This window comes from Pungitius pungitius, chromosome 4 (genome assembly GCF_949316345.1).
Source record: "Pungitius pungitius chromosome 4, fPunPun2.1, whole genome shotgun sequence".
In the NCBI taxonomy this organism is placed as follows: Eukaryota; Metazoa; Chordata; class Actinopteri; order Perciformes; family Gasterosteidae; genus Pungitius; species Pungitius pungitius.
This window is the reverse complement of record NC_084903.1, coordinates 18,346,944-18,358,986: the sequence shown is the minus strand read 5'-3', so window position 1 is coordinate 18,358,986 and position 12,043 is coordinate 18,346,944. Positions and strand designations below refer to the sequence as shown.

Sequence of the window (12,043 nt, the reverse complement as noted above, 5' to 3'; positions counted from 1 at the left end):
CACTACCACCTGAAGGCAAAGTGTGTGCCTGCTATTCTAATTTAAATATGGCTGCAGTGCCATTTGCAGTGAGTTGGGAACTATTCAAAATCACATTTTGATGATGCATTTTGAGCTGCTATGAAGACCAACTGCAGAGTAATAACATTATTAATCTCAACTGCTCAATCTTTGAGTCTTCAATTTAGCAGCTCCCTTTTTTGTGATTTTATGTGAATAATCCCTGATATCAAGTCAAGCATTAAGTGGTGACATTAGAATAGAGGTAAGGGTACCGTAGGTAAAAAAAAAAAAAAAAAGAAACATCATAAAAACAGAATATTATCTGTGAAGGATGAATGAAGGTAATCTGTAAATGTTGGAGCTTTTTATTTCACACTAAAAACCATCAGTGCCTCTCTGTGGTCAAATACCTACACTGCAAGAGAAAAGTTTTCTTAAAATTGCATCACAGGTCTTGTACATCTTTTCTACTTGTTTCTAATAGAGGCATTACGCCTGAGATATTTCATATGTGAAGTATAAGTGATGTTATGAGAGCAGATGTCAGCAAGAAAAAAAGTCTTGATCAACTAACTGAACTTTCTGTTGTTTTGTTCTAGCTCAGATCTTACATAATATTGTTGCTTATTGTGGCACAGACCAACTTTTGTTCAAGATTACACAGCAACCATCAATAAACCGTATAGAAATATGCTGAAATACTACTGAGCTCAAGTTAGGTAGCATCATTTAAACTAGAGGGACAGGAATACATAGAATCTTTGGTTTACCTTTGAATTCAAAATACAATACAAACTACACCCACCTAACAATGTATCATTCTAATAGTGCATTTGTAAATGACTAAATGAATGAATCTTTATCAAAATAAAAGTTATTGTACATCAAAAATAATCAGTTTGCTTTCTTTTGTAGAAATTGCAAAAAAAATACTGTCATTACCACTAAAGTAACACATTCAAAACTAATTCCATTGTTACCTCCCAAACAGGAAGAAAACATGACATTTTATAAAACACTACAAATAATCAATATGCCCTTTAATACAGGAAGACAACAACCAGAAACCCACAAATATAAGAGCTATTAAAATTATGAAATTGCTGACAATTTTATTTCATCAGTAACTTTTCCTAAACAATGGAAATGGTGAGTTATGAAAGTGTTTTTAACATAATAATCAACAATATTGTGGGGAGTTTCCTAACCCTGTTGATCTTGCTTTGGCATAACTGATTTCTTTGAGAGGCTATATCTGGTTGTCGTTATATTGTGGGCTGGAGGACTGATCCTGCATGGCCCCAGCGGCGGCCCCCATGGCGGCCTGCTGGGCCGCCGCTTGGACGTGAGGGCTTTTCCAGGCTCCCGTGGTCCACTCCTCCTGAGCTTTGGACATGCTGGCCCCACTGCCACGGTAGAAATTATGGATCTGTAAGCCAGGCGGTTTTTACAAGTCATCATCTACATGCATAGACGTGAGGAAGGTAAGCGGTTTTTTTTTACAACAGCAAAGGATTAAAAGAAATTCTGGCATTGATAAATATAAACCTAACAATCCAACTTTGTTCATGTTACAAATCCTGGACAGACAAAGCCTTGAAACATTCTATTCATTTCTATTAAACATAACCACAATGAAATATTTTTGTATTTTGGCAAAATACATCATAAAGGTTGTAATAACAAAACATATTTTAAGAAGTTTTCTGTCTACATTTCCTTTTCAATAAATGCACAACTTTAATTCTTACCCGAGTGAGGGCAATGAAGGACAGTGAGGCCACTGCAGTAAACATAATAGTAGGGACCAACATGATGAGCGCAATGAAAATATTATAGCTGAAGAAGGACAGGGTAGCCAACCAACCGCTGAAAAAGAGACAGATGACAATCAACACAATTTGAATAAAACTTTTAAATGATGAAGAAAAACATGAACCATAATGATCTGTAATTGGATTGAATGTTGTTCCTCGTCATGATACCACCACTGAACATCTGGATGTTAAATGCTATCATTTTTTGTGGACTTTAGGTACTGCAATATAATGTTTAAAAGTTGTATAGATCATCCACAAGAATATCCTTTTGCACATGGTGACATTTCCTAACTTTGTGGAGGCTGTCGAAATTTGAAATTTCTGATCATCTGCCATAGCGAGGTGACATTTTGAGGATCGCTTTAACAGCCTCTCAGGACTATCATAAAAGTTATATGAGGGCCATATCTGATGCTCCATCACTCTCGTGTTAATGAAAGCAGCGCACACGGTCTTTAAAATATGGATGTATATAGCCCTCCTGACAGGACGTAATGCTCGACTTTAAAACATTTAATCATTACTAGATTTTGTTGCTTGATTTAACTTCTGATATTTAATGTTGCATAACAATTAATTAATGAAATATAAACACTCATGGCGATAGCTAACCTTTAACAATGACTGTGGTATTTGAGTGGCATTAGATTGGGTGGCTCTCTATGTATGAGTCTCTATACCTTCTCACTTCACTTCACTTTTTAAGTCAGGATTCAACATAAATTAACATGAAAAATATCTGACTTTAAATCTCGTATCCTATTAAAATAATGGGATTTTTGCAATGCATTTCTCTGATTCTCACCATACCCCCCATCCAGGGATGCCTATGCTTTGGATGATGCTGATGGCAACTTGGGCCATGAAGACAAAAAAGAACTGCATGAAGTTGAAGGAGCTGTCGCTCCTAAGCAAAAAAGAAAAGAAAAGAGAAAAGGTGATCAATAATTATGGACATTTGCGTCAAATATTGTATGCACATATTGTATTAATGTTATACATTTGGTTTAAAGCCCACATTGTGCTATGGGTCATTCCACTCTGCACCATGAGGAGAGTTCAGACAGGCTTCCCTCCAATGTGGCTTTAACGTGACTTATCTCAAGGAATACACAAGCTGCTCAATCAACGGTCTGGTTTAATCTTCACTAGAGAGAAGACCCACAATTTAGCATCAGTGCATCATCTACTGTGCTACACAAAAACATGTCAAGAAGGAGACAATTAAAACACTAAATGTAACAACTGATGAGATTTGAAACAATGTTGTGGGAAGTTTCCTAACCCTGTTGATCTTGCTTTGGCATAACTGATTTCGTTCAAAACGCGTACGCTCATAAGACAAAGTAATTATTGGATACTGCCCTTGAGTGCATGTTTGAATGTGGTAGTGGTAGTTCTTAGGAAATGTCCTCTGATTTACTAAATTCCCAATTATTTTAGCATGTTCATATATAAACCACCAAAAGCCCAACGAATAAGACTCAGCAATGATAACTGCAGTGCTCACACCTGTAATGAAAGTCAAAGAAATCATGTTTTATACAACAGCTATTGTCTCTGTTGTGTGGAACAATACACAAGGCAACTTTTAAATTCATCCCCAAGAACTTTAAATTGCAATGTAACACATTAGTACATTAGTACTATGCCGTATGTGCCATTTATAATCAAAGCTATTCCTTGTATTGCTTTTTACTTTAAACAGCTATTACAGTTTTGCCAGAAACATTCAGCAACGAAACCCATTTTCCTGAGTGAGCACTGGAGTCCTGGACAATATTGATATAATGTCACTACTTCATATTTGACTCACTTGAAGGCCTTGTAGATGGCCCTGAACCAGCAGACATAAGAGCAGGGAGTGAACATGATTAGCCAGATGATAGCCAGTCCAAAGTTGGTGACGCCGCCGCCCCCAAACATCCAAGCAAAGCAGCCGATGAGATTCACAGCGAGAGTAGCGGTATTCACTGAAAGACCACAACACTGTTACACACTGCTCAATTCATTAGGCAGGCATGAACATGCCGAAAAGTGTCGATATGTGGATTTGAGGATATGAGAGCAAAATTTCCTTGAGTACTTCTTTGGGCCTCATTCTCTATTAATTGTGAGTAATGCTACGAGGCTACAGTGCTCCCCGCTTAAGATGCACTTGGTTTTAATTGTAGCTCCGTGCATTTGTCCTATCTATCTTTTCTAAACGAGCAAAGAAGGAAATCAGCTTTACATTTTGGTTTACAAGAGGATTATAATGCCAAACACAGCTGCAACATGACACTGATTAAGGAACACAAGTAATACTAATTATTTTCAGAAAAAAAATGACATGCTGACTAACATACAAATATGAAATTAATGCGCACGCCATGCATACAGAAAATTGGTGTAGGAAAAGAGATTAAAAAGACATGCAAAAGCAGACTGGGAGTTTGAATACCTGCTTATGTTTATCGTTTACTATATAAGACGATACCTGCAGAGAGAGAAAAATGTAGTCGCTCGTTTAGAGTAACATGTCAAATGCTGTGTCTAAATGATCATTTAAAATGAATAAAAAAAGATGGTGTTCTCATTTCTAAGCAACGCAAACACATATTGGAGTGAAGAGGCACCTAAAACCTTGTCGAGCCTTTGACTTCTCCGCTTTGTTTCCATTACACTGTATATTGACTCATGGGCCAACTCTTAGCTGCACCTATGCGTAAATGTTGCAGCAGCTTTGAGTTGCTCCGTGCACTCTACCGCGCCTGCCTTCATGCCCGGGCAGGGAGCTTCCGGACCGGAGCAATATCACAAACATCATTGTTCCGCTTGTTTATAGTGTAATAAACTTTGATGAAAGTGCCTCCGGATGCCTGAAATTGTCTAACACAATCTCAATGTTAACTGCTCTGCCCAAACCAAGGCCATCTGGTCAGCGCTATGACTCATTAGCAAATAAACCAGTCAGAATAACAAAGTCACAGCCAATAGATTGAATATATTTTTGGACCAAAGCAACCCTCGTAAAACCGTTGCCCTTCTGTTACATAGTTCTTATTAACCACAGAGGTGAACACAGTTTATGGAAACTCCCGGGAAATCCTGGCATCTGTGTTATTGGAGAGTTAGGCATTAAAAAGTCAGTTTAATAAAGTTTCATTGGGGAAATTTAAGGTCCAACGTTCATGTATTGTAGCCTGATGTAGGGACTACATAGGGACTAGGGAAGGGACATCACCCTAAGCATGCACTTACGTATCCACAGGTGGTACATTTTCTTGCACATGCTGCGGTGGTGTTCGGGGATCTCATCAAAGTCCTGGTAGAAGCAAGGCTTCAGTGGAATGAATCCCGGCAGCGGGGGGAAGTTGGGCTCTGAGACAAATAATTCCAGTTAGACAATTAGACATAGCAGCTTGGGGATGGTGATGCTTTGCTTTTTAATCTCTGACCTTCCATGTGGATAAGGTTTGGAGTCCGCTGGTTAGAGTTACTCCTCCCTCAGTGCCTTCAGTCTGAAGAAAGGGGATATTAGGACCTAGTGGTTGGTACTGACTTATTTATCTCGCCTTTGTTAAACCCAGAAAACCTTAAATCCTAAAGGGTCTGCTCCTGAAGGTTACTTTCACAAAAGCTTTTGTTACCTATAAGTTCCAACTCATTCCGCTCTCGAACGGACGGACGTGTGGAGCAAACAGTAGTGAGGGTTGTACCGGGTAGGACCCCCTCTCAGCAGAATTTAGCAGCGGGCCCCTGGGGGTCGGGGTCTGGCTTCAAATATTGCTCATCACCCGCGTGTTGATGAGGAGCTGATTTGTCACATTTCTACCTCATAATATCTGGCCGCTTAGTAGGTGATTTCTAATTAACTTTTGTGGAAACCAGGTGAGGTAGAGAGAGAGAGAGAGAGTAAAGACATACGAGCTCGAGACGTAACCCGATTGACTTTGCATGTCCCAAAAGGTGTGGGGGCGTTGAGCCATTCAAAGAAACACGGAGCACGCTGTAAGTAAGCGTCGCCGTCCACGCGTTTCCCCGGGGGATTTAATATGTGAGCCTCCTCCGGGCCATAATCAGAAAAAAAACCCGCAAACCCCGGGGGGAGACCGTTCGCACACGGTGGTTGCGACCAATCGCCAACTCGCGTATTTCTGGACAGAGAGCTGATCAACGCGGTGAGGAATTACGGATTCCACAGGACACGTAATCTTCTTACCTCCTTCCAAAGAAAACTGCTTCTCGGTCTGAAGATGCAGCTGCGTGGGGGGAAAGCGCGGGACTGTCGATCGGACGATATTTGCGAGCAATCTAACAGACCATTATAATGCTTTCACCCCTATTGACCAAGGCAAATAATTCCTAAATCCTGACCTTCCACCAATCATCGCGCGGCAATGCAGATTACTAGGCAGATTACCCTAATCCTTGACGTTGTGGGTTTTTTTGAGCCAATCATCGTGCAGCTCTCTGTCCATGGTGCTGAAGCCGGTCCACCGGCGGAATATGAGAGGTAGAAATAAGTCTGGTTGATTACATTACATGTCTTTTTTTAATTATTAAATAGTAGGCTATAATTCCCATTGCATTGATAAAACGCAGCCATGCCGCACCTTACTTGGTTAGAACCCAAGACTTGACCTAAGTTGACCCCCGGGTTCTTGCTTCGCTGCAGGGAGAGACGGGGAATCTCTTGCCAGTGTGGTGGGGTTGGGAAAGGAGCCTTTCGGCTGGCTCCTCCGCAACCAAACGGCCAATTAGTGGCAGGCCTTAAAAAGCACCTGCCGTCATGGCCTCAGTCCCCCTTGTGCTGTACAGGTATGTTTGGTTGCATGTTGTGTTGTGTGTTGGTGTTAAATTGTATGTCTTAAATTCTGTATACTAACACTAAGCCTCCCCCTTTGGTCCTGCTGCTGTTTTGCCACTTTTATATTTTGGAATTTTGTGTTTTCTTCGGTTTACTTTTTGCTGTTTTCCTCAGTTGTTTTGTTTGCTGTGTTCAACTTACCTGGTGTTTATCATCTTAACCCCCTGCTTTAGTGATTTGCACCTATCTTGGTTTTATTGTTTTCTCTAATAAAAAAAATAAATCAAACAAGCATCTCTGCCTAACCCACAGTAACGTGTTTGCGTGCCTTGGGTATCTAAAGTTGTATTTCTTGGGGTGTAAGTTCCCAGGTGGCGTTGTTGGTTCTTCCCCTAAAGCCCTGTCACACCAGTGATTGTTGGCATACTTGGGTTTCTTAAGAAGGCGTATGTTCATCAACAGAATTTAGAGTATAATTCTAGTTGAAAATCACAAGTATCATAGTTGAAAAAGTAAGTGGCTAGTTTGACGAGCGTACATACAACCAGTGGTGAAGAAGGTATTTGCATGATTTACTTAAGAAGAATAGCAATACCACTGTGAAGAAAGAGTAAGGCATGCATTTAAAATGTACTTATATAAACAAGTATTGCCATCAATACATACTTCATATAATGATGTGTAGCCTGAAAGTATATCACTTTACTTTCATTTTGATCAATCACCGATTTAGCCGTCCGCCTTCCAATTTAGGGTCCATTTCTTTCACTTTTAATATTAATTAGGGCACAACAAACTCAATTTATGTTTAAAACTTGAACACATGGGTGCTGGATCCTTAGTGTAAATTATGAAAAACGACAATGACAGTGGTCAGGAAATTGTCACAACATGCGCTGACTTTGGGTGTGTTCCCAACATTTGCTTGCAGCATTATTAAAAAGTACAATTGGAGTACTGTCCTAATCTTTTCTATATGAATTTTTTTATTTCTATAATGCCACTTTATTTTACAAAATATTCACTAAGATTACAGGTTACTGTACGGATCCAGGGTGTCCAGAGTTATTTTTTCATTCATTAGGAATGAGTGATGAATACAGTGGTTAAATGAGTGTGAAAGCTGGGAGTTAATGCGTTGCGGAGTTGCAAATCAGTATTGTGTTTTAGATATTGACTAACCCTGATTGTTTATTCATGAGGTATAGCTTTGCATCAGGTTCAGTTTTTATAATGCAGATCATCTAATCCCGTCCCATATGAAATTCAGCAGTGCAACGTATTCTTTAGTAAGTTTTGTCACTACAACAATATTCTTTTAAAAACATTTTTTTTAAATATCCATCAAATATCCGCTCATGGGTTTAGATGGTAAAAATGACCTTACCTCACATTGTCACTCCAGATCCCTTGTTTTCTCTCTCCTCACTCTGGTGGTATTTACATTACATCTGGCAGGCTGTTTTAAGGTCACTATTATATGGGCATTAGATATAAGGCCTGTCGTTCCCCTCCCATTTCAGCTCAACAACAATCCTTCACTCTGCAAATTTTAGAATTGTAAAGTCACATTTTCCTGTGCGCTTTCCCAACACACCTAAAGTCAGCGCATGTTGTTACAATTTCCTGAGCACTGTCATTGTTGTTTTTTGATGCAAAACAATGAGTCTTTTCTGGGTCTTCCATTCTGTGTACATTGTCATATTCCTAGATGGCATGTAGACAGAAGGCATATTAAGTATTCCATAAAACAGTGAGGGAATGAGAGGGGTTGGGGGGGCAATGTTTAGAAGGGAAAAATAAAATGGAGAATAAGCGATGGGTCTGACACATTGGCATCAACATTGGAGGGATAGTGTATTTTCATTACTTTTGTGTAAAACATTTACTTTGGCTGTGAAAATTAAAAGCAAAAGTGCACATTTTTTATGTCCTCCCTCACTTGTTAAACCACAAATAATCCATAAATTATTCAACTGAGTACGTTTATTATTTGCTAAGGATCTATGTTCATGATCACGTTAAATCTTATCCTATTACTGTTTTAAGAAGAAGATTTAAGAAGTCAGTTAAATCTAGGGTTACAACACCACACAAACACACCGACTGACGTTAGTTTACTTGTTTTGCATTTCGAGCAGAGTATTTATCTTCTTCATAAGTTGTATTAATGCATTTCAAATGAGAAAAAATGTGCAACACTCTAAACCCCTGCTTGATGTTCTCAATTGTGGCACAGCACCAGTGCACCGCAGTGTCATTATCCCCCAAAAGAAAACCACATTTGCCAAATCGTCCTCTGAGCCCATGTGCCACCGTTGTCTTGGTTTCTATGGAGACGCTTTCCTGCAGACCAAGCATGTGGAGGGCACCCCTCCAGTGGAGGGAGGTGGAATGACATTGTGGCGAAGTAATTATACACCCACCTCATTTACATATTCAAACATGGACCCTGGACCGTGGCAGACGGTGTTTGTTGACTAAACATTTCACATAAGTGATTAAACCCAGATGCATATGGAGCCCAGATATGGTATTTTTATGCTTTTTTAAAAATTTATAGCAAGATTGGGTTTACCCGCTGAGCAAAAGAAAAAGAAAGTTAAAGTAAAACACCATTTTTTCCTCAGAATTTAGAGAACATCTGCCAATACACACTCTGTTTGCTCAGTATTCAGGTCACTGTTGCTGCCTTTGTACTGTGGAGATGAATGATGCATGCTTGTATCTGAACCTTCTGTGGCGACTTCCATGCGTCTCCAGCTGGGGGCGCTGTATCATCCGTCCCTCAGTGATGCAGGAGGCGCTCTGCTGTCAGATGGAGCTTTGTCTCTGACCTTGGGGAAGATCAAAGACAGTCACTACAGAGGCAACTGTACTAAGAATTCAAATTCACAGACCGCTTGTTGGCCGAGAGTCAAAGAAACAAACAAAGAGGCAACAAATGACTTATTTGGGCGTTGTTTTCAAATAAAAACAACAACTTATTTTAGCTGACATGAAAAAATGAATCTGATTAAAGAATATATCAGAAAACAGGATATTTTTCTTACTTATAAAATGGAAAGCTTCCCTGGTGGATAGTCTGAATTGAAACAAAAGAAACAGGAATGCAGCTAATCGTCATTTGCATATTTCCTTGTGGGTGTAATTAGGTGAGCGCCACAATGGGTTCTATATAATCCAGCACGGAATTAGGCAGTGGAATCCCACACTGTAAGGATGCTTTTAATAAAAGTCAGTAAAATGCTGCTTTCCAACTCCTTGATATGGCACAAAAACACACAATCATAAACCAATTTCTTAATTCTAATTTGAAATCACATATTCAACACATAAAGGATATATGTATTGCCTTGGCATGAGAACACTTAAAATCCCTGCAAAACATACACTAATGAATCTTATAATGACATCATTCATATACATTTCTTTACACATCCACAGCAAAATACACTCATCTAATCATCCAACATATATGTTGCTTTGCGTCTTAGGGAAATGGTTGTAATGTATCACTAAGCATATGTGTTCATTTACAATGGCGGTAATGACCAATAACTGTGTGTTTATCATCATGAGACAGCCCACTTAATGTGCTATTAGCTGGAAAGGATTTGAACTATTAATGTCATTGTGTTATCAGTGCAAACACTGATAAAATGATGTGCCCCGATACATTCATTTAAAAAAGGAACAAAATGTTGTTTAGTCTGTTTAAAGTAGTAGTTCAGACGCTTTTGTTGAACAAAACACTAATTTTGGATGTTCAAATTTTCCGCTAGCAGAAGCTCAAGTTGATCCACCACTATGGTCAAGATTTGACCCAGCAGAACCAGAAACGCCTTTGCCACAACTATTAAAAACAACTTCGGGGTTAAGTTCTCCTCTGGAGCAGCAACATCTTGCAGGCTTTCAAAGGATTAAAATGGGGATAATTACAGAGTGCATAGTCCCCAGAGAGTCATTACTGTATGCAAGGGTTAGACAAACAGTGAGTGGGCTAGTGAGTCTAAATTGCTGTAGAGAGGAGAGATGGATGAAAAACCTGTTTTAACATCGGAGCATTACCATCCACCCCATCACAAAAAAGCTGGTAAAGCATATTGGTGATAACCAAATGAGGGACGCTTTATTCATCGTTTCTACCTGTGTCGAATAGGAGCGTTGGCTGAGATCAATGGACCAGCATGCCGTCCTACTCATGGTGCGGCAGTTTCACCAGTTCAGGCTCTAAATAGGGGAAATGGGTTCTCAGCTGCTGAGAGTTGTGGCTAGAGGCGGATGGAGGGCTGGAATGTTTTCAACCTCTCCTGATCGACACTCCCAAAGAGAAGGATGAGCACTGCCTGCTTCCGGGCGAGGTGAGAGCAGCAGCAGAGGAGTAGAGGTCATGCGAGATGGTTGTTCAGCGTGGTGCCTTGTGGGACAACATGCTGGAGAGGTAGTCTGAGCGGTGCAAAACAGACCCCCGATGCATCAAGTTACTTGGACCTTCAACTGAAGAACTTGAGGGATCTTCAGGGTATATTCTGAGTTGCTGCCGCAAGGGGAATCGAAGGGGGGTTCCCTCGGTGTCATGGCCAAGTCCTGAAGGTATACAACAACTACAGAAACCATCGGCACCAGAGTTGAAAGAAACGAGCAGTTCCGCCTCTCAAACCAGGCCTTCCATTGCAGGACTTGGGCATCCTAAAGCCGACGACGGATTTGGAGAAACAGATCAAGTTCAGTCAGCACTTGACAGTCACTACTTTGAGACCTGAAAATGATTGTCATGTCTTGATCCTCCAGGCAAGTTGCCATTTTGGAGCTAAAAGCCCCCCGGGAAAGATTGCAAACTTTGGCTTGCTTTTGAGATTAGGCTTACCAACTATGAGGATTTGGTAAAACGGTGCTTCCAGGCTGATATTGAACGCAGCGCGATCGTTGGCCAGGACCTACAGCGCGGAAGGGTCAAGGCAAGCCAAGCGAGTTTTATTTATATAGCCCAATATTACAAATTCACCTCAAGGGCTTTACAATCTGTATTCAACACTCTCTGTCCTAAGACTCTCGATTCCGACGAGAAAAGCCTCCCGGACATAAAAACTTTCTCATTGAAAAATAGTAACACTCCAGGAAGGGCAACTGAGGAGGACTTTCTCTCCCAATATTAACTAAATCAATGTTGTGTGCAGCCATCCGCACAACAGATTTGGCAGAGGGAGTATCAAAATGACTCAAGAGAGTGTAACCACGGGGCGAGTAGATAACCATCTCGACACAATGTTGCCCGGCTGCTGGCCAACCAATTACAATATAAAAGCCCATTTTTTAAAGAAAAACAGCAACACCAATGTACCGTTTACTGCCAGGAGATAACACTAAAACGTATTGTTTGACTCAAGACAGACGTGTTAACTCTCCTAATTGGTCGCATCAAATG

At 40.3% G+C, this 12,043-nt stretch overlaps 1 protein-coding gene across 1 annotated transcript; it reads right to left on the bottom strand.

Moving 5' to 3' along the window:
- Window positions 1-362: 362 nt before the first annotated feature.
- On the bottom strand, window positions 363-6,364 carry LOC119199439 (secretory carrier-associated membrane protein 5-like). Its single transcript, XM_037456857.2, has 7 exons — window positions 6,028-6,364; window positions 5,264-5,326; window positions 5,067-5,186; window positions 3,640-3,796; window positions 2,629-2,730; window positions 1,755-1,872; window positions 363-1,432 (listed from the first exon to the last, which is right to left on the bottom strand). The coding sequence occupies exons 2-7, from the start codon at window positions 5,268-5,270 to the stop codon at window positions 1,253-1,255; spliced, it is 684 nt and encodes a 227-aa protein (XP_037312754.1). The 5' UTR covers window positions 5,271-5,326; window positions 6,028-6,364; the 3' UTR covers window positions 363-1,252.
- Between the last annotated feature and the right edge of the window lie 5,679 nt (window positions 6,365-12,043).